The sequence below is a fragment of the Calonectris borealis genome, chromosome 1 (genome assembly GCF_964195595.1).
Source record: "Calonectris borealis chromosome 1, bCalBor7.hap1.2, whole genome shotgun sequence".
Classification (NCBI taxonomy): domain Eukaryota; kingdom Metazoa; phylum Chordata; class Aves; order Procellariiformes; family Procellariidae; genus Calonectris; species Calonectris borealis.
The window spans coordinates 107389425-107413798 of record NC_134312.1 but is presented as its reverse complement, the minus strand read 5'-3'; the positions used below and the strand labels follow the sequence as shown (position 1 = coordinate 107413798).

At 38.4% G+C, this 24374-nt stretch overlaps 1 protein-coding gene across 1 annotated transcript in view; it reads right to left on the bottom strand.

The window, feature by feature from the left end:
• Positions 1-24374, bottom strand: part of ROBO1 (roundabout guidance receptor 1) — a 540394-nt gene that overhangs the window by 96852 nt on the left and 419168 nt on the right. The window contains exon 4 of the mRNA XM_075170312.1: positions 18663-18820. Coding sequence (XP_075026413.1) covers positions 18663-18820 — 158 coding nt within the window. The remainder of the gene's footprint in view (positions 1-18662; positions 18821-24374) is intronic.

Sequence of the window (24374 nt, the reverse complement as noted above, 5' to 3'; positions counted from 1 at the left end):
CACATGCATCACATTGTTCATTTTTCATGAACAGTTAAACACAAAAGTCATATATTAATCTGCCACACTTCACTCTTCCATCAGCCATCACTGCAGCTTTTGTGACTGCAGCACGTGCAAATCATAAATCACAGATTTCCTTGTATTTTTTGTGGTCTACACACAAGCTTTGTGCTATGGGACTGAGGTAAAAACCTGCAGTCACAGGCAACCACAAGCAAATCTGACTGTAACTTTCACTTTTATTGAAGGAACACTGAAAAGCCACTGCGCTAGACATTACAGCTACAGATAAGGCCCCTGCTTGGAAGATGCTAATATTTAAACTTACAAAGAATAAGGAGGAGAATGTATGCACAAAGAGGTAAAGATCAAATCCGCCAATTTCCCCAGCCCACACAGCAGCCCTGCGTCATTATTTTTATTTTTGTGCTCAACTTCAGATCCTCCAGACAGACTCAACAGGCAATGAGTGACCTGCAGATCTTAGCCCGCTGACCAATACTATACAATCTGTTGCCACAGGGGACTATACAATATCAGCTGATCTTGAGCAACAGACAGTGAAGCCTGGAGCTACTTGGAGTTTCTGTTACTCTTAAAATAAGCCAGCATAGGTTGCAATCAAGCCGAACAAAGCATACACTGTTCCCATTCTCTGTGTATACTGGGATCGTTGCTCACTGATGCTCACACGTTTCCCATCGCCATCCTTTACCTATGATACCCTCTGAGAGTTGTTGTTTGTGGGCTACTGCTAGGCTGGCCACTGAGAAATACAGCTCCAGCGTCTGCAGGAACGGGCGCCTATCAGTTCTGCTCGTCCCACTCAGCCCTTGCCTTTGGAGCAGCAAACCGCTTACCGCTCCGTGTGTAAATGGAAGTGGTTACAGTCTGAATAGCCAAGGAGACTGAAGCGACCGAAGCCTGAAGAATGGTGCCTCTCCCCTTGCCTCCCCTGCAGCCGCTGGCTCTTGTCTGCTCGCGGCCGGGGTCTGCCCGAGCTAATCAGGGGGGCTCTGGAGCCCTGCTGGGATAATTGCTTCCTTTGCAGCAGTTCCTTGCTATTCCTCTCAGATGCTACGGTGGGTTTAAACTCCCAGTACAATTTTTGTTGTTGTTAAAAGGGTATTCTAAACTGCACCAATGGAAAAGGTGGAGAAAAAAAAAGTGGCTGGAAGGGGGGAGAAACTGTTCCGGACACTGGAAATACCAGCTGCTCAACTTTTTCCCTTTGTATTTACAAAGCAAACTATGATCTAGCTGGTCAAGTTCTGTATGGAAATCAGTGTCTCCTGTTTGTGGAAGTTTGCTATTGGTGGAATGGGCTTGTAAAATGGCAGAGAAACTGAAATTACTCAGCACTTTCATTTTCCCAGTTTTACTCGTGGCTGCATGCATGCCTTTTTTTAAACTACTTCTATCCTAACATAAGTAAGAAACTTTGACTTCTTCTGTGTAAGCAGTGTCAAAACACATAATGAATAGGAAGTAATCTTTACAAAAAACTAAAAGTGTTACCTGATCAGATTTCGGTTCCTTTGGTAGGAATTACCTTTTTTATGACAGTGACAGGAAGTTAAAAACTGCAGTTGCATTCCCACAGTAAACTTTCCTCCCTAAAACCACAGAAACAACCACACTACGCTTCTAAAACAGATAAAACCCCAAATATTCAGTCTGAAGTAAACACTTAACTTTTAAATATGTTACTTTTTCTTCGCCAGCTACTCAGCATGACAAACAGAAAAGAAGATATGCCTTTGTATTTAAAAGACTCATCTACCTAACATCCTGGCCAAATTTTTCAAAAGCAGATGGCAAAAGTTAGGATTCCTTGGCTGCGGGTAAGGTAAGGGGCAGTCAATACATCTGACTATCAGATGGACATATCGACATATCCAGGCAGTCGAGTTTGCAATTCCACTTTCAAAATCTGGTCTTGAATGCACATCACCAAAAGGCGCTGCCTGTAGCCCATGGCATGCAATACACCGAGTGCCATCCTGAGCAATCGGGGACCATTTACAAATGGCACGAGTAAGAGCTGCCCTCCGCTGCAGCCCCACCAAGGTCCTGAGACACTCTATGACTCCAATCAGCGCTCCAAATACATAAAAGTATTTCTAGGAAAAATATTTATGACTGGCATTTTTCTGTGTTGCTCCCATTACCGCAAATTTTTCCTTTGCTGACTTCCTTCCCATGCTGATGCACCTCAAGAAAAAGTAAGAAAAATGATGCAAAAACACACACTAAAAATGCTGGGAAAAGTTGATGCATGTGAACAGGCATGGAAGACAGTATTCAAAGGACTGTCCTGATAGCATCTATGCAAACAGAAGACCTTATCAATAAGCTTCCTTAGTCTTCTTGCCTCCTTTTCCAACACAAACAAACATTAACAGGATCAACCACTACTGCAATACGTAAACAAATTTCAGTAGGTCACATCAGTACCCTGATGTCTGCACTAAGGTATAATATTACAGAAAATTTTGTTAACAATAAAGTTCACCCTTTTTCATCTTAGAGGACACATTTGTTCCAACACAGGAATTGCTTATTAATGTCCAGAAAAGGTAAAGAAATGATACTTGCTACCCTTGCAAATTCATTTTTAATAGAAGACTAGTAATGGGGTTTTGAAACCCTAAATAGAGAAAACTTTCCACTTTTCTAAAAACCCTCAAGCATGATAAGCATAACAACAAAACAGTCAGATGAATTAAGTTCATCAACTATACATTGTACTTTGCATTATACTATTAGGCATTATACTTCATGTACTTCATACAGACTTTTTCTAAGCCAGGCATATTGGTGACTTTTTTGAAGAAAAAAGCAAGCCAAATCCTACTGAAAACTGAAGTCAGTCGTGATCAAAAAAGTCAGAATTTTAGAGAATGTTTGATATAGAGGGGAAAAAAGAGTTCTGATGATTCTCTTCACCTTTCAAACAGTTTCATGTGTTACTACACATTTGACAAAAGTGCCATAAAATCTTAAAAAGTTTCATCCTTTGATGAGATCCACTTTCAGGCTGTTTTGCTTCAGTGGCTTCAGCAGATTGCAGTAAAATGCTACACGTTCTCCCCAGACCTACAGTTTGGCAAGAAATGTTTGGTGGAATATAATATGAATATTTCTACTATATTTCAGAAAAATGCTTAAATAGTCCTTAAATTTCTGAATATTGAATTCTAAATACTGAAATTCTGAAAAATCCTATTAGATTTTAAACTTTTGTTCACGACCTACAGGAACTAAAGCATAAATGCTATACTGTAGATATCATTACTGACACTTTCAAACATCCATGCAAAGAAAAATCTGATATGCAGGCCATTCTACGCATAGAATATTAAAATATCATATTTTTTGTATTTAGATTTGCCTTTAATAACATGTTAGATTTTGATCTAGGCTCATTCTGCTTACACAGCAAGCTAATTTCATAGCACGACTACCTGGAAACACTCCACAAAGGTATGAGCTTATGATACTAATGGTAACTTTTCAACAAATACTTAGGAGAAATTCACCTTGAAGTGGAGGACTAGGACTGGGCCTCTGCTGAGCCTGACATACTTGTAGCCCAAAGCAGCAACTCTGTTCCTGAGACATAGGAGGAGGCGAAAACCAAAGCAGGAACAGGGATCTAATGAGATGCACACTTCCTTGAGGAGTAGAAAACCAGAAGCTCATTAAGTGGGGATTTGGAAGAAGGTATACATATGGGATTCCATCAGAAAGAAATTTTAGATGCTAAGTTAATCAGCTAGGCACATAGATATTAGAGTGGTTTGAAGTGTTGTTTCTTTTTCTGTATGATCATGTGGTTAAATAAACAATACTTTTCCTGTTCAGAAAGCTCTTTTGTGGCATTGTCAACTACTGTTCAAAAGCTTCTAAAGGGAAAACCCATGTGATCACACCTAACTGGAGTTAACGTACCTGTTACGCTGACTATTATAAGTTTCCAGACACATCTAAGAAGGAAAATGACGTAATTCTAACTGAAAGGAATAAGTGATTTAAGGCTTGTTACCTAAAATATTGTGCTCAGAAAGTTTATTGAGAGGACAGAAGAGGATACAGCACTGTCCCATTAATATCTCAACTCTCTCAACTGAAGGTATAGAGGACAGAGAGTAACATTGTATCCAATCTGAATGCTGCAGATAGGTACCTAAGTGTAATGCCTGTAGACCTATTTTAAAGTAAGGAGGAAGGAATACAAATACATAGACTGCGTGCCATTTGGGATTAAAAGTAATCTCCGCGATCAGCAGAAAAAAAATTGCATTGGCATTCTCCACTGTACCTGAATAAATATATCATCTTTACCTTATAAAACTTTTCAACATTAGCTAGCGTTAATTCTCCAATGAGAATATGTGGAAATCATATGGAACAATGTAGGAGAGAGAATAAAACTGATTTTGGTATCTATTCCTTTTATTATTTCACGAACACAAAACTGATGGCCATTAACAGTATCCAGAAGTAGATCTGGCCAATCAAATGGCCTATATATTTTCTCAGAGGACAATCTTGAAAGAAATATGAACTTTGCTAAGAGCACATTTATAGGGTACAATGTATTAAAATAATCAATTTTAATACATATTTGGAAAATCTATGTCAACAGACTTCTCTTATAAAAGAGTTCCCTTGGCTAGATATCAGTCCCACAGACAAGAACAGTATTTGCAAATATAAATTTCTGGGTTAGCAAATCAAAACCCATTTTAATTGTAGCAGGCTAATTATCCAACATGGTTCCTTGGTAGGACAATTCCAAAGTGTCCTTAACCTGTCAATAGCTAGAACTGATCCCACAAAGCCAATACTTATTGATGTTCTTTTGTCTATCACCACATACTCTTTTGCACTGTGCAGCTATGTACTACTGTAAGCAACAGTTCAGGTATGAATCTGCCCGTTTTCAAATTTAAAAATAAAATGCTTCCTCACCTTTTTATTATTGCTTATAACCATATAGTTGTTATTTTAATAATAACATAGGAAAAACAGGGATAAGTTTTAAAATGTGACATCTATTTTTACACAAAACTAGGAAGAAATATAATTCATTCTCAAAAACAATCAAAACACACTCCTATGAAACAGCAGTGTGAGACTGAGGCTTCTGTTTCAGCTATCGGAAACAGTGTAGGTTGATAAAGGCTCCAAACGAACAGGTATCCTGAACACCACAAGCTGTAATGATGTGTTAACCTTGGTGACAGTCAGAACAGAAGGGTCAAAGGTTCAGCTGGCATCCCTGGGGGTGATCCCTCAAGGTGAATTTGAGACTCATTGACAGGGCAGCATAGTAAAACTGACACTGCAGTCTAAGAAATGTATATGTTACAAAGATGAAAAACTGCCTTTTTCTTGAACCTTATATTCACAACAGTAAAAGAAATGGCCTTTGTTAAGATGGTTAACGCATGGAGAATACAGTTCTCCACCTGTTGAAACACTAAAGGTGAACTTTTTCAAAGGTTACCTTCTATTTTCGAATCAGAAATGATTAGCAAAGCAGGCTCGCAGGTTTATTTGCTCTGCTTACTCCAGCTACACTGAATTTTGCAAATTTTAAAAGTTATTCCCCCATGTCCTACTTAAAATGTCCAGATTGCTAAAATTAAGATTTCCTCTCCCACTGAAAAACATGCTACAATCACCTACATTTGTTAGCTTGAAGAAGAATATATACAATAGACGACCTCTTATACTGGTGGTCCAAAGCCTTTGATTTTGGATGACAAAAGTAGAGTCACAGCTGTCACCTCCAGTTGGGTAATTCCTAATATTTAAGAATCACAAACACAAGAGATACCAGCTAAACATGTAACAAGGAAATTTTCTTAGCAGAAAGTCTCATTAGGACAAGAATGAGAATGAAAATGGAGTATGTCCATAAACTCCAGCTGGCAAAAGGAAAGCAACTTAATGACAAACAAGCCAGTAACAACAAAAAGTGAAGCAGCAGCAACAGCAACAAAAAGATGAAGAATGTCAATTCATTTAGCACTTCAAAAAGGGGCTTCTCCCTTCTTATAAATTATACTATCTGATTTCTTGGAAAGGGTGAAATATTAATCTCAGTGAAGACAATGGTAATACTCACACTCAGCAATGCCAGAACTTCACACTGAGAGTTCAGGATGTTTGCAAAGTATATTTTCATGAAACATACTAATCATAATCTTTGTGAATGCAAACTTCCCAAGAGTTATAATCATGCAAAGTACCTAGTGTAAAGACATTCCTAGTTTATTAATAAACTTTGAGATCCTTGTGTACAAGGGACAATCATTTCAAAAACACTTTGATGCTTCAGCATATAACTTGAATGGTAAAGAGATGTTTTCTTTAAAATAAAAGGAAATCCCAAAATATTTGCACCTGGGCTACATCCTGCAAGTATTATACAGTCACAAACACCTAGAGTGGAGCGTGGCCTGAGTATGAAAGTGACAATATTACTCTACTGTTTTGCCTACAAAAAAAAGAGCCTATTCATGATTTAGGATGTAATAACACTTTGCACTTTGGCAAAGTGGCACAACACAGCTTTGTTGCAATAGTGTCAGGCTGCTTTATATGTATGAATGAATTCAGTCCCACAACTCATGAAATGCTGAACAAGAAGTACTGAACAATTTCAAGGCTTCCCCAAAATCACACAGGAAGATTACAGCAGCCCAGCAATCTGCTTTGCTTAGCTTGCAGACTTTCTACCTCAAGGCATCTTTCCTTTACTGTACAGTAATTTTCTCTGTAGGAGAATGTTTTGCAGCTCACTTTTAAAAACCCTGTTGCAATGACTGTATAGCCTCATGGTAAAAACAGCTTATCTTTAATTCTGTTCAGTGTACAGGCCTGCCAGAGAGCAGAACCACTCATTCCTGGAGTCTGAAATATCTACCATGAACTATAAAATAGCTTCGATTGGATACCTGCAGCTTCTATGGTAACATTTTACCCTGAACAAGCCAATTTTTTCCTACTTGATTTGCATCAGGTCTTAGTCCAAGAGAAATGCTCAAACTGAACACCAGACTTCAAAGTAGTCCTAAGAGACAAATGATGCCAAATGAATGGGAAGAGCAAGATCTGCAGAGTCTGAAATGTGGGCCGTGGTGGAGGGAAGCCCAAGCCATCGTGTCAACATCTTTCGCATTCTGAATGGCATAGCCTCTTGGAAAAGCAATGATGCAAAATACACAAACTTACAGCTAAAAAATCTGGAGTCATAACCATTTTGTTCAAGAAGCCAAACTTCACATTTTGTGAGGGAAGGCAAAGTTACTTAAGCATACATCTCTATGGCTAGTTTCAAAATTAAATATATTCCATGTAGCACTAAAAATATTTCAAGATATACACCAGGAAAGGGTTTCACTTTTTTAACAGCATTATTTTCCCTGGAAGGTTTGTGGTTTTTTTTTTTCTCTCTTAAACTTATAGGGGGAAGAACTTATTCCCTTTTCCCCCTCTTATATCTGTGTAATTAATTCTCCCCCATGCAGCCAGAACCAGGAGGCCTAGCAGAGGCAAGCAGACAACTGACAACAGCAGCAAAGAGAGAGGCAAAAGCAAAGCTGTTGGGTTAGAAGAAAATGAGTATAATTAGATCCAAGTATAACTAACCACCCACACTTCCACGTAAAATAAAAGAACAATCTTTATGTGACCAAGTGCCAGATAGATTCTTGTTAGATAACGATTTTTCAAGAGGAAAAAAAGGATCAATTAATTGCTCAATGCAGCATGAGTATTAGCAAGAATTGTCCTACAGCTAGATAAGGAAAGAAAGTAGCTTTTTTCTCTTTCCCTTTTAAGGAGGGCAACCATAAGAAGGCAGACTTGGTCCTGCATAATATTACACAGGAGTCTGAAGTAACACCCTGCAATGTGTATGTTAGTCCACACTACTGCACGTGGTGAATATCTGAACTTGGCAGTAAGTAACTGTGAGTATATTATTACCTGGAGAGAGAGAAGTACTCTGTGGAGTTGAGGAAACCCAAGAACTGAAAAATTATTATTTTTGAAGTGCTGTGATTTGGACTAGACTTTTCATATAACCAGAAGCATCACAGGAAACTCAGTAAGGCAAAACTATCCAAACAAAGTGAAATAAGCAAAAATGAAGTTGACAGAACTTTCAAAAAGTAGACCAAAAAATCAAAGCAAACCAAACAAGAAGCTCTAATCACTTACATCTGTTTAAGGCTCCAAAAATGGGCACTGTTCTTCTCTACTATTTTTATTCTACATTTTTTCTTTTGATTATGAGAACATAATATGTGCAAACTCAGCACATAGATTGTTGAGGTTTTATTAAACATGCTTTTAGAGTTAGTGTCATTTTTACTTTACAAAACTAATTCCTAAAAAAAGCATGATACACAATAAAGTCTCAGTTAGCAGTTATCTGATATTTAGATTTTAAGTGACAACATGTGGCTGCTGTGGTGTGCAAGCGACTAGGAATATCAAAAATGCCAAGAACAATCAAATTTATAAGGTCCACTAGAGACTTTCAAGAACAAAAATGTACTCTTTTTTTTTTCCTTGCCTTCCCCCTAAATGGAGAGGGTTTCAGTGTTTGGAAAACAGTGAACACAGTGAGGAGCTGCATTGCTTCACTTCACTGATACAGACTTGCCACAAATAATACATTAATTTCTGTAGAATATTTGTTTGTTAAAAGGTCTTTCATGCTTTACTAATGGAAATATCTCTGTATATGAGTATGAAGTAAACGTAAATACAGTAAAAAAGAAAGTAAAAGGCTCACAGGTTCTAGCGTCTGCATGAAAGAACCTTGGAACACAGAAAATTTCTCGTGCTTTTTTGCACGTTTGATCTGTAGGGATGCTAAGTCCCACATCCAATGGACTGAACTCTACTCTGAATGTGTTTTCTGCCTGTACACAGTATGCATTCTTCCTAGTGTGAGTCCTAATGTTTGGTGTGCCAGATTCATAAAAGGCTTTAAAAGTTTGATTCTTCGAATATCGCTTTGCTGCTTATTGTTTTTGCTCATGATGAGGAACTGGAGAAGGTACACAGCACAGCAGTCCCTAGGCTGGGAAGAACGGTGTCTCCAGAAATCGATTTTTAACTTAGAGGAGGATGTCCACACTCTACACGTAGGATTTCCATACAGCTGATGAAGGGAGGGGAGGAGAAAAATTAACTTTCTAAACCTAATCTTCATCTTTATTGCATGTAATATAAACAAAGGCTCCTTTCCTGACTGCTTAAAAAAACTAACCAAACAAAAATGTTTCTTTTTCATTAAGAGAATAAAATGAATGAAGAAATAATTCCCTCCCACATCCTTTCTTCATCTCCCTTACCCATCCCAAAAAACCCCAACAACTAGACTGTCAGCCAAACAAAACAAAGAATTTACTTTCTCAGCATAATAAATCACCTTTGCTCCTAACCATTCAAATCATAAAGTTCTACACGCTCTGGATAGATCAAGTAACCTAGGCTGAGAAAACAACCACCTGTTTTTTTATTATTTTTTAAGGAGAAGCTTCCCAGACTCCATTTCTATAATTTCAGATGGTCCCAGAGGTTCAAAACTCAATAAGCCATTCTAACAAGAAAATCCTGATGATAGTCTAATGTCTAGGCCTGTGGAAGTCTCAAAACTTGGACATCTAACACATACCCTATTTGCTGCAGGCATTTATTTTCTTTTACTATCTAGGTCATCAGTTCATGACTAGGGACAAAAGAAATCTGTGGAGAATTTTGACTCAGTGAGGAGTTTTCCAATTCCTTTAAGTCCACAGAGTATCTGCAAAAGAACTTCATTCTTTCCACTTTACTTTTATATTTGAAAGTAGAAATCAGTGTAAAATAAAGCTGAGCATAGAAAAATACATACTTAGTTCACATTAAAGGAGTACTTTTCATTACTGCTGGGTGAAACAATACCGAGAAACCATAGTTATGCATGTCTAATGCCTAACATTTTAAGTGGCGAGAAGACAAAATAGCTGAAGCAATGCGCATCACTGATGCAAAGGAACATTTTTGAAAGAGAAAAAACAGAAGGAACAGATACTCTTAGCTATGATCAGCAATACCTTGGTTTAAAATGCCAGCAATTAAATGACCATAATGAGCCTTTTAATCTAACACCAAATTATGATGAGTTTTAATTCCAGTAGTTTCAGTTAGTGTGAACACAGTCTATAAATCTCATAACCTCACACACTAGGTTACACTATTACCAGGCATGCCCTTGGGTCAGTTTGGTCCTAAATGCAAAATCTAGCCTACAGAACCTGGTAGATAGTCCTATGGTAGTCCATAGATGTTTGACACTGGGCTACCCTTTTGCCCTGTGTCATGATGCTCCTTCCCTTTCCACTAATTCCACAGACCAGTATTATCCTTTGGAGGTGTCTACTGAAAAGACACATCACATCAAGTGTGGACCAATGCATGGTTTACCCTGTCCTACACTTTATTCAGCAACCTTGCATACAAGATTCCAGGGTTAATAATGAGCCATTTAAACCAATTAGAACAATGTCGGGCATTAAGCATGACTCAAACACTTTAGACTAACTGGCTAATGGGCTTTTTCCTCACCATTTTCTTGCAGCAAACATCACACTAATGGAGAAAGCATGCTGTCCCCCAAAGAAGTATTCGGGACAGTTGACTGTAAGAGCTATAGAGAAGGAAGGGAATGTCCACACGGGCGATTTCAGGCCATTTGCTTTGGCTTGGTGCGTGGAAACTTCAAGCCAACGCAAGCTCATTTTGCCCTTACCCTCAGCGCAACAGAAGCTGTGTGGCCATATTAGTACAATACCCTGCCGGAGTGATCTAGCCTGTCTCTCAGCAGGGCTTATTAGCTCAGGCTCGGCGCCACATTAACCGCTGCCATATGGCTTCTGGTCGATTCAAAGAGCAAACTGAATGAGCTCACATCTGCCTGACAAAGTCTGCATAGCTGTGCTCTTTAAAATGGCAAACCTGCCAAAAACTGCGAGGAGACAATCTTGTAATAGGTTAAGATTTTCAATCCACGTTTACTTCAGTGCTTGTAGAAATACAAGCTGTCACTATTAACAGCTGTGGTCAGGGTTGGAAACTACTCATGGATGTGTTAGAGATGAAAAGTTTCGTCTCAAAGAGCTGAGTATGAAAAACAATGCGAGTATGGTAAGACTCCAAATAGGATGGAAGAAGAGAAAGAGGAAAATGAATAGAAAAATAGAAGTATGTCTGATATTTTCTCTTCTTTCTGTTAGCCCAGGCTGTTAGTCAGATTTTTTACAGCCTTCCAAGATGAGCAGGGTTCTCTGTAGAAGAAGGTAATGTTTTTTAGGGCTCAGCCAAAACCCCATAAACCACGTACAAAATGATGCAACAAACGCTAATCAAAGATTAATGTACCACTAAAAGAGCTCAGATATGCCTGTGATAACAAAAAAATGACATGGGAAGTAGCAGCATAGCAGAAGATACCCTGAGAACCCTGTCTTAACACAGAAAGAGTGGTTGTGCTGATGTGGAAACTCGAGTAGTTTATACACAGCAGGGGAAACTGCGGACACGCAGAGAGAGTTGAGGAAGAAGATGGGAAAGGTACCCTGATGATAACGTGGGAGACAACAGAAGCACATGCCATGGTCAGAACAGAAAACAAGCGAGACGATCCAGGAGACACATTTTGAATGATTTGTGGAATCTGGAGAGCAGAGAGACTCCAGCAGGAGCAAAAAGGACCCTGAAACAGAGCTTTCAGTGTGAACACAGAAAAATAATGTCACACTTTGGAAAAACTAAGAGCAAGAAACAGCAGGATTTAGAGCCATTCTCACTATACTCTAGGACAGCTGTGCGGTTCCAAATTATTCTTCACAATCTTTTACATTTTTTTCCCCTTGGGGTGCCAAGTTAACTCACGGCAGCTCCAGTTGTGTCGCCAGAGGAAGCAATATTAATAGCTGAAGAAATATAAATCACTAGCAAAAACTACTCTTGATCCTCAAGGAAGCCACCATTGTAGGGATCAGCAGACGAAGGAAAAAGAGAGGTAGAGTGGGAAGCCAACCCTCTCGGGGGGTGAGAAAAAGAGACAGAATGAAGAAAAAGGACTGGGAAGAAAGGAAATTGCTGGGGGGCAACAAATACGTATGGGGAATGAGAAGAAAAAATACACTTCTCTTTCTAACCCTCCTGGGGCATATAGGAAATTGCTGCCTGCCCTTTAATCTGCCCCAAAAAAGAAAAACAATTAAAATGAAATAAAACCCTGAACTGTAGGTACTTGCTCCCCCCTTTCCTCTCACCTCCATTGCTTTGTGTGCTGTGTACCCAGGCCATGATCTTTCATGCAGCTCTCCATAGGACAGACTATGTTACCGTAAGCATTACATCTTCTACAGGCATATGCATTCTTTTGCTATGCATCTAGAATACGTAATTTGGGGAGATTAAGATGTTAAGAGATTAATAAATTAATGAAAAAAGAGAGGACACCAGAAAAAAAAGAGAAGTGGAGAAGAAAGAAATAAAGATAAACATCTTGAATCAATTTGGAGTGGCACTGTAACAGTATGGTTTGTATCAGGAGCATAGCTGTTTTAAAGGGTTAAGACTGTTACTCCTGCACAGCACACAGCAACAAATTCGATCAGTTTTTGTTTCCTTTTTCTTGATTCACGTCCCCTCTGCAATTTTTCCCACTGCAATTTAACTTTGGAAGGAAAGGCCCCTTTCCTAAATAGTGAATTAATTTCTGCTTTTTCCACTGTTCCCTCCAATACAAACAACCCTTTCTCTTTTCCTTTTTAACTGACAGGCATAGTAATTTCTTCCATTTGTTTTTTCTTTCTTGTTATGACCGAGATCACGTTGGGATCACCTATGTAGCTTTAAACTTGCCAAAGCACAATGAGGCTGTGAATGGTCTCCACCAAGAAGAATGAACCAAGTTCTCTTTGACAATTCATTAACAAAAAATTTTGGGCAAATAAATAAAATGTCTTCCTGTGGATGGTACCTTTAAGGAGGTTTTCCCGTTGCAGCAGCAGATCAGAGGCTTTGTTTTTACACTTTGTGGAAAACATTTTCATCGCCCACTCGTGTAAAAATAGCATTATGCAAGACACAATAAATGCTTCGTATTTGTGATGCACTATTTAAGGGCCAGGAAACGAAACAGGAATCAAGAATTCAAGTTACAACTTATCTAAAATAAGAGTGGAAGTCATTCAAAACTGTTGATGTCACAAGATAGCCACACAAAAAAGGAATGAAAACCTGTATGCATTATTCATCCTGTAACTTTGATCTTAAAAGCTAAGAAACTTGAACAAGGAAAGATAAATGGCTTCTCAAGCTTTTTCTTTTAAAAATCAGATGAGGATGATTCAGGATAAATGATAGATAAGAGTTAATAGGAAAGAGGGGGAAATTGCAATCACAGTGCTGCACCAAAATTTCAATGCAAAGGTTTTGCTTTTTGTATTCAATTACAAAGGATTTCTTTTTTAGGTACCAGCATCCTTTTTCATGTATATGTAAAAGATTTTACCTATTAAAATTTCATGTTCAGTCTGCATAGCTTTTTTTTTCTACCACCTGCACCATGACTTCATGTGCACAATTAGGAAGCTTTCTGAAGCATGGGCTACTTCTGGTCATGGGGCAGGAACAACAGAAGCTGTGAAACCCTGACCTCCAAATCTGGCTCAAACATCAACTTGCTCCGGAGCTTATGCAAGATATGTATACATCCTCCCACTGGGAAAGTATTGATAATTACAGGCACTCTGACTGCATCCTGATTTTACTGAGGCTTAGTTAATTATGCAGGCATTGCCGCTAAAATATGAGACAAATTGAGAGAGAGATCCAAAAGCACATGGAGGTTCCCCTGTCTAGATGGGAGACCCACAAAATCCTCTCTGAACGCTTTGTGCTCCTGAGAGTCTGTAATTAATGCCAGTTTTTGCCTAAAGATATGCTCAAAGGCCCCATCATCTTGGTTAGATTACTGATGTCAGCATCTTATATACAGACAATTGCATTTGGGATTCACAAAGAAGGCGGAGCAGCAACACAGTTCCTTAAGGGAGGCTCTGAGCAAACCTAAGGCAGACAGACAACACCGCATTCATTACAAATAACAGCACACCGGCCATTTACATCAACAGCAAAGCCAGAGGAAGAGTGCCTTTACATTACAGCATACAGCAGGAGGTTTTGCTTATCTAAGCTTCCAAATTGTTACCTCCACAGGAGCGAGAGTTAGCACTAATCAGATGATAGAGTGCAGCTAGACAGGTGGGAGAAAAAGGCTGGGTGGGTGCAAGGGGAGGTTGTGAGATGGAGGAAATGGATGGGGAATGAGGTGAAAATTTCATTGCAGTGGTGTGTGGTAGGAAGGCAGCGGGGACACTATTTGAAAAGTAGTGGGAGGTTTTGGGGTACAACAGGAAGATGGCCGAGAAGTGAATGGAGGCACTCTGGAGGTATTCACAGACTTACAAGCAACCCATGTTCACTGCAATTGCTGTGAGTGCCCAAGCAAGTCATTGCTAATGGTACTTACGGCCACTGATGCTCCTGCCAGCTGCATCTAGACAAAATACATTGGGAAAGAACAAGCCCAGTGATTACAGCAGTCAGCAGAAACGAGGAGACTGACTGCACTTCCTCCTCAGCCCGAGGGAATGCAAACTCCTAGCTTTCGGCGCCAAGGTAAGCGCCTGAAACACGTGGCTACGTCCTAATGAAACTGGGCTGCCATGCAAAGGAGATGGCTAGACTGATGGGGTTGGGAGCAGGCCTGTTCCTGGCGAGGATACCTAGAATCCTCACTCCAAGCAATTCGTGGGTCTATGAACGGCTGGCGAGACAGCGATTCCAAACGCATAAACACCACCAAGGGCTGGAAACAGAAGGAGGAACTTCCCCACCCCGGTGAGCTCCCTTCTCTCTTCCTCATAGACGAGGCCCTGCATCTTCTTTCTCCACTGTGTCTCACACAGCCGCACAACCTCTCCTAGTCCATTTCAGAAATTGGAAAAATACATTTTATTTTTACATTGTTTGCAGTGAGAAATTAGAGCTACTCACTGGACTGCACTGAAGCACTCCTTTTCAGCTATATATATTATAGGAGGGATTCTTGATTCCACAGTAATCCCAGGAGAAAAATTAACTAGATGAACACAGAATAGCACTAGTTCTGCTCTGGCCTCATGATAATTGTTCTTCAATTCAACAAATTAAGTTAAAGATAAGCATTTGCTTCACATGCAAGACTGTCATTCCCGCTTCATTGGTAATATATGGAGAGGGATTAGCCACATCAGGCATATGCTTTCATACTGTGGTGTAAAGAATACACATGAGAAAAATCATGTTTAGCTCCAATGCACTGAGAAAACTGTTTATATTCAAGAGCAGAGAGAAAAAAATGTTTTGATGATGATTCTTCATCAGATGCACCCAGTGGACATGTGTACACTGAAGAGCCTGCACCGAGTCTGACTTGTGCTAAAACTGCGCAGTACTGGGAGAGCAGTGCTCAAAGAAAATGTCTGTTTCTGTAATCCCCATCACAGATAGCTGTGCCCGTACCCTTACTTTCATTTCTTATTTGTTTCATTCACTACTGTTTATAACCTGAAAGACATATAAATTTATTTCTCTTCAAAGCACATTTATTTGCCCTACAAATGGACCAAAAATATGCAAAGACTACTTTGATTTTTATTATCTCACCTACATAAACATATCGATTTCCTCAACCCTACCAGGACAAAATAATATGTTCTTTTTATTGCATTCCAGAGGAAGTTGTGCCTTAACTCGGGTCTTATTTAACTGCTATTTATCTACATCTCTTGCTTCAAACTCTCTGTCGGGAACGAAGCTACCACCTCTGTTTCTCTGGCACCCTTAATACTCAGTCTGTAAAGCCCAGTTCTGCTGACTCAAAGATCAACATTGTCATTGCAGACGAGAAAAAAAGCTTCCATGTATTAAAAATAAGGTTGCTTCATGGACATACCGTCTTTTTGAAGAAAGTATAGATACGAATCAAAAAAGAGGTGTCAAGAATCATCTGTTATTTCAAAAAAGTACAATCTTAATGTTTATTTTAAATCTCTTGTCAGAAAGGAAAGCATTAATATGAAATGCTTTAAACAGCCTTTGACACTTACAGAACTCTTAAAATGGCAATGAGTCAAAGATCAACAAGCCTTTAAGAATGAAAACAACTGGAAATGCTTCAGAAGCAGAGCCACTAAAGTATTTTCATTGATTAAATGCCCACTGGTATTACATATCTATTGAACACCAACACATACAGTTTGACATTTCCTGATCTGGTAATTTCACGGCTTAAAAAGAGGAAGGTAACACCTGTAACCTATATTACCCGAAATTTAGCCTCACTCAGTCAATGATAACTTTGCCATCAAACGAGTGTAGGTGTTCATTTTAAATATAGGAACTTAAATGAAAAACTTTTTTTTTTAAAAAAGGTTGATTTCATGTAAAAATGAAATCTATCACTTAAAACCCAACAACTCCATCCTTATTTCAGCTGTTGTACTATTTTAATTCTTTATGTTCCTGTTGCTAAACTGAAATGGAAATGACCTAAAGGAGATAAGTTAACAGAAATGGAATAATTCTAAGTCAGATTTCAAAATTAATATTTTTTGCCCATCTGCCCTTTAGCATGTTGTCCATTCCAGGTCCCAATCTTCCCTCGCCTCCCAGCCACTAGCAACATAATACAGATATTTACTGCAAAGCTGCTAAGGCGTACATCTGAATGCGTATTTACCCACTTGGCAAGATCCTGCTACAGCTGTAAGTTGATGCAAATCTGCATTACAATGCAGTTTCAGTTTCTTGCCTGTGTGAGAAAGCAGCCATGATATTAATAGTGCTGCTTAAGACAATGCCAGGCAAATATGACGTAAATGAATGCAGTTGAGCTAGCTATCGCAGCGCTGTTAATTTACACCTCTGAAAACAAACACTCATTTGGGCACGTGAAGCAAGTGTCTATCTACGCCTACATCAAAACTAATTTTCATTTGTTTGTTTTTGGAAGCAGAAACTGATAACGCAAGATAACTCCACCAGATGTCATGGTGAAAGAATACTATGTAGGTGAGTATTTGATACAATCACCAGAAAAGAAAACCAAACTGACGGTCTTTATTCCATCGTAAGCAGAGTTTTAATAAATACAGGTGGCACTGCCAGTCAGTGATAGTTGCTTTTGTTCTGGGTATGTCTTTGTTCCGGCAGCTGGGAGGAAGAGGAGTTTTCATGTATAATGAAAGAAATGTACTTAATAGGCAACACCTGAAAATCCTTCAAGAGAATAAACTATAGCAATAGAAAATGCAAGTTTAGAAAGCATTTCCTGAAAAAAAAAGTAGCACTGGAATCTTCTCTTTATCTCAGGTCAATTGACTTGTCACAGCGGGAAGGAGATTTGAAAAGGAAATTGCAAGTTCTTTGCAAGTATGATTGGAGGAATTGAGTTAATAGCCAGCAATCAGTATAGTTTTGGTAGGGTACTTAAAAATTTAAATGTATGTATACACCACAAGTACAGAATGCCTGAGCTTTGTCTTGTTTGTAAAAAACAAATGGAACAACAGGCAATTTAAATCTCAAACAGAAATGGTAATTTTTTACTTAGATTGCTGGGGTTTAAGTGTTCTTGCATTAAAAATTTCCCTCATTTCAGCATACGATTGAGGTATATAAATTGTATGTGCCTCTGATCTTGTTTTACGCTAGTAATCCTCCCAGTACCAACAGGATCCTATACAGTACGTGCTTTCAGATGATACGGTTTCTCACCATATGGAAAGATGTTTTGTTTCACCATGTTGGCAGCATATAAATGATTTTTGAACTCCATTTTTCATTGCCATTTCTTCAAGCCATTTAGGCTCAAGAGCTTATTATTTACCATGTCAAAAATTGAAAGAAGGATAGTTTTCTGATCTGAGAAGCTGCTTTATCCATACTGTATTCAGCAAGCTACAGATACAAATGAGTATGACAACACCTTTAATGAGAAAACAGCTTAATCTGAGAGCACAGGATAAACCACCATCTCTCTAAAGAAACGTGACTATATCCCAAAAACCTTCTTATCCTTTCTAATACAATGCACGACTTTTCTGCACAGATTCTTTTCAACAGAATTACAAAAGAAGGTCTCACCTAGACTACTAGTACTTCCTCTTTCCAACCAAAGAAGGCAGATATTATAGGTTGCAGAAATTTGTAAGTGGATAAAAGGGAAGAAAATTATAGGACAGTGACAGATATAATGAATTTCATTTCCGCAAGCTTCTAATTCCTCTGAGGAAGAGAAGAACATAGGTTTTGCATGGTTGTCTTTAACAAACAAATGCACACCCTGCAATGAAGTAGTATGAGACTAGAGGATGCATTCCAAGCTAAATGCAAACTAGCATTGCCTCCGAGGCAAGGAAAGGACAGATCCTAGAAAGTACAGCATGGCTGGATGCCCACATGCTGAAGAGACTAGTAATTTCAGATTAGCCGATTTTTGCGTTGTTTGAAAAACTCTTTATACTTACTGTAATTCTCTCATCTTTGTCATCTAGTGGGGTCCCATCTTTTTTCCACGATATAGTGGGTTCCGGGTGACCTCTTGGGGGCTGACATTCCATCACTGCGGGTTCACCCACAGCTACCATTACATCTGATGGATTTTGTCTGAAGTCGTCCCGTAGAACTGAAAGAATAAAGAAAATGAAGTAAAAATTACCCAACAATACACCAATAGCACAGCAAAGTGTTTTGTTTTGGCCTTTAAGGGTCCCTGTTTTTATTGTACTTTACAATAATGAACAATTCAGTTAACGAATTTCATTTGGCATCTGCAGATGGTCTCTGTTACTTCCACACAGTAATAGAGAAAACTCATGTACAACCCATATTTAACTTCCAACATACAAGCCAAGTGACTTTAACGCAGCGGTGAAAGGCTGACACAGACATACGACTGTCCACACAGAAGAGCTGCCTCACTTGGTTGTATTTGGCATAGCGTCTGCATAGCGTATGAGCGCAGGATTCCTGTCAGGGCTGAAGACGGCACAATGTCTTCTGCTCAGGTAGAACGTCACTTGGGGAGAAGCATGGCAGAGATTGCTTTCTGCCCCTCTTTCTGAGACTCAAGGTCAGCCTGCCAATAACTCGAAGGTTTTTGGCTAAAGATTGGCCACTGCGCCTATCTCTGAATTTATGGCCAAGATGAACAAACTAGCTAAACTTCCCAGTTCTTTGATGACATTATAAGACGCCAAACATTTGTGCAGCTTTAGCCAAACTCATCTTTGCAATTTGGCTTGCGTCTTTTTCAAGGAAAAAAAAAAAAATTTTTCCTGATCTCTGGGAGTCATCCCTTAGCCTGAGCCAGGACCACATCCTTCATTTGGAAGAAGTCAATTTTACTACCTTTTTACAGAAGAAAACATTTTTATTGTGGCTTCATTACTAGAATTTGTTCTTTCTCATCATTTGGCCAAGCCCAAGCCTAGGAAACTCTAGTTCCCTCCAATCACCCACTATGAATTTTATCAATAGCTGTGTGATTATTTTTCTTTTTCGGAGAGGAGAGACATCATACTGTGCTCAGCAGACCACTAGACAGGGACACAGTTTAACAGAATAATGGCATTCCTAAGTCTTGCCAAGTAAGTGGCATTAGGTTTAATCTAAAAATAAGTAACTCAAATGATAACAAATATAACATTCTAGTCCTCTCCACTGCTGTTATACCATCCACACTGAACAAAGGATATGGTAATGGAAAAGTACATTACAACCAAAAGACTCTTAGGATTTTCATGAAGCTACCTGTCACTCTTGCTACCTGCAACAAGCTTGTGTCAACAGTAAATAGTGCCAAGAATCTGCAGCAAAAAATATATCCCCCAAGCCATGGACCACAGATATATGGACATTCACTACTGAATAATGGTTTGGTTGTTAATGCTGCTTCAAAGCGTGGTGTGATTTATTGTTAGATGTTAAGGAATGTGGGTGTGCTTAGAGATTGGCAGGTACAGCACTGCCACCAAAACACTCCTCTCTGTAAGGTCCTTCATGCTGTTAAGACCTTTTAAAATGGTCTGAGGGCAAATGAGTCATCTACTTTGGGACGGAGGGATACGCCTTTCTCACACCTGCTTTCTGCAATGCTATATAATCTAAAATGAAGGGAGGGAGCAAAAATGACTTGTAGTTCTTTGTTTTGGAGGATTATTGGCAAATAGTGCTATTAATAATCAGTAGGACTAGCTTCTATTTTTTCTTCTCAAGTACATCTACCTTACGTTCTGATACCCTACATTCAGTAGCTACAGTCACAGGCCTATGTGTCAAGCTTGGCTCATTATAACATAATACACAACAGGGAAAGTTCCAGATTGATACAGAAATGTAGATGGGAATCAAAAACAGTAAATATAGAGTATTTTACCACTGTTCCAGAAACAGGATATAATTTCTGGAAGTACCAAAGAACATCTGTGTACCAACAAGACTGAAGTATATTGCAGACCTCCCCAGACGTCATCTGAATTTACCAATCCCCTTCCATACTGAAGCAGTAACATTTCAAATATTTCCATCTAATTATTGAGGTTTCTGAATGCCCTGGGGTCAGGAGATACTGATACACTGAAAGAGGATAATCAAGGATAAAATGTCTCTATTCCTTTAACAGTACAAACTAATACAACAGAATGATAGGACTTAATGAAGAAATTATAGAATCATATAGGTTGGAAGGGACCTCTGGAGGTCATCTAGTCTACAACAATGAGATGCTGTTGGAAGAACATGTCCTCTTGGATGAACTAGGTCTCTTGAACAGACCTAGTCTAGAAAGTTTATTTTAAAAAAAAACCAAAACAACAAAAACCCGCGCAGCTATTGCTTGGTGTACAAAAACCTGAGAAAGCACGCCCCATCTAAGAACAAAGAATTTCTCTCTCTAAAAAGCAAAACACATGGATATTTTCCTTCTATGGACTAGGGAAAATCACAATGTTTTCAGCTATAAAATTAATCCAGGTTACATCTAGAGGAAATAATGTTTTCAGAAAGCAGAATGATGTCATTTTTAGTTACTCAGAAAGGTAAGTGAAAAGACCAATCCTTCAGCTTCCCTCCTGCTTTCAACAGAACTTTATAAAGTTTAACCTGCATTCTCCTACATCTTCTTTACCATATTCCCCTAAATATTGATGCATCAAAATTGGATACATCAAATTATTTTGGTTATGGGAGTGTTAAAATACTACTCACATACACTGAAAACCTTATATATACTTAGTACTTTTATACTGAATATGGCCTTAATAACCAGACGCAACTTCTTGTGTTCCCAAGTAGCCCTCAAGCCATCCAGATACAGTAAATGATGTAGCATAAGTGGCTGGGCTGACACTGCTTCTGCTGAAGTCAAAGAATTTTTTCTATTTATTTTAATAGAGACTTGATCTGGCTTGGAGCCACTGGTCATATTATTACTTCTTTTTTTCACTTCTCCAAACTAAAGAACATAAAAGACGAAGAAACAGAAGTTGCACCAAGTGACTAAAAAAACCCCATACATCCAGTTCCCAGTGCCAACAGCACATGAAAGTGCAGAAGAGTTTATTTGCTACACCACAGTTCTATTGCAACACAATAAAAGGGGTGTTTTGACCATGAGTAAGAAGCCTCTTATTACTGCTGAAGATTCTATCACTTGGACAAAGCTAGGAGATCTATAAAAAGAAGTGCCCTTAAGTTTAAAAAAAAAAAAAATCAAGTGAAGTGATCTTAATAAACCATAAGTGCTTTTCAAGTTTGAAAGACCTCGTAAATCTAAGAGGAAAGCCTATCAGATAGCACCTCTGATGGCTTTTAGCACCTCCGAAGCAACAGAGAAGTCCAGTGCTTGCATAATAAAAACAAATTACTTCAGTAATTTCTACACTCCTTAGTCTCAGATCAGCTTTACAAGCATAGTACCTTGCCGTAAACTAAGACTTTTCACAAATTAACTAATGCATAATAGAATGCCTTAGGAGGACATCAGGCCATAGATACATAAAAAAAAGTATTTTTTTTTACTATGAATTATTTTGGCTCTAACATTACGTAACGAAATGCTAACAAAATGTAATCCATTAGAGATTACTCCACAGATAGTCATCATGTAATTATCTTTGCAGCTGTAAAGATTGTAGAAGCTCTGGTTTTTTGCCTCAGGCCCTGGCAATCTTGCATAAAGGTATAAATTTAAAATTTTCTTCCCTTACTGAAGAAAAATTATTTTTTTCTTTTCTGTCCTTCCTAGTCAAGGCTCACTATAAACTGAGAATACATTTCCTTTTGAAGATATATTAGAAGTATACTTTGTAATCCAGTACAGCATGTGCTTTCAGTCACCAAAGGGTCAAATTTCACTACATGCACCTCTTTCTATATATATATACATATATATACATGCAGCTGGAATTAAAATAGATAAATTAAGAGGATGCTTGTCTTTTTTTCTTTTTTTAACAAATTCAGTGTAGAATCTTCATAGATATAAACCCCCCCTATATTTCTGCCATACTGTGGGTAAGATTTTCTAACAGTTTACTCTAATATTTTCTAAAATACAACAAATAATGAATGTAATTATTGTCATTGCACAGCTAGGACAACTCCATGATCTTGCTGTGTGAACTCTGAACTCCTGTGTTTGTGCTGAAAACATTTTTATGCTTGCTGAACTAATCAGGTTCAAGAGCAACTTTTGTAACTCCACTTTAAAAGTCAACTACTCATACAACTTTTTAAAATCGTGTACTATTCAATCAATAAAGCATTTACACTTTTCCCAGAGAATCTTTCCCAGATTCTAGGAAGGAACTAGCAATCACTTGAGGATAAATTTTTATTGACAAGCAACATAAGTAGAAACGGTATTTTTTGTGTAAACCCTAAACAATGCTTTTCAAAATGCAGCAGCCTGTGTTTTTTTCTTAAGTTCTTCGCTGGCTACTGTGAAAATGAGTAGGGTGAAATGGGAGGTAGGTAGGCAGGGTTTTTTTGCATATACACACTGCAGATATTTAAGAAATATTATTGTTAAGACTTTATCATTAAATAACTGTGATCTAATTCAAAGACAATAAAGAAAACCAAAGCAAAACACAAGAAAAAAGAAACCAACCAGAAAGCTTTAGTTAATAAGTGAAAAGAATGAATTTGTAAGGAACACACTAATTAGCATCATACATTGTGGATATCATGGCTTAACAGGTGGTATCATTTAAGAACTGGAAATAAGAAAATCTCCTGGAAATTTTCATTACAGGTCTATTCTAGTCAGACTGGCTAGACACTTCATGCTAGATCAGTTCAAAGCAGTGCACCAAAATATATCCAGGATCCCTAATCAACCAAGATATTACAGCCATGGTCACCTGGGAAATGAAGAAGTCTGGGGTGCAGTTTCATAATCAGATTAAGGCAATCTGAATCCATTTCAATTCTTCTAAAAGACCATCCAGACTTGCTTCCTGCTAACTCTCCTGCATTGCCCTTGGACAAACCACACTGTTTTGCAAGGCTAGTTGTTCGAGAGAGATCAGTGAGCCAAAGTGTCACACAATTAAACAACCGAAGAGATCCCAACAATTTCCACTCTTTCAGCATGAAGATAATTTAAATGTTTCTTTGTATTGTAGCACATGCCTCAAAAATGTGGAAAAGTGAAATAAAGAGAAGAAATGCTTGTTCCTCACGTTGCTTTACAAAACAACCAGACCTCAACTAACGAGCAAGTGTCTTCCCAGCAAACAAAAACGTGCTAACATCAAACTACATGCTAAAGCTGAGCAATGCAACCCTACTAAAGGCCCGCTGCCCTGCCTTTTGGCTAATTTTGCTATAAAACCCCCATATAATAGATTTTAATTTTTTTATACCCACCAGTTCTATAATTTTAATTCCTGTAAATTTATAACAAGTATTTCAATGTTTCTCTTCCCTCCCCCCAAAAAACCCAACAGTATCACAAAGAAAGTTTCCATCTAATATGAGGAACAAAACAACAACAATGTGCACTTGCTGTAAAATGCTGTAAGATTAGGAAAATGAAAAATGAGATTCAGGAGGTTATATAAAAGTTCTAATCCCATGAACCCATAATCAAAGGGAAACTAGCCACACTCCCTCACAGAGCCAGCCCTCCTACGACACAGGACTTCCCTGATTACACAGTCTAAGAATTTGCA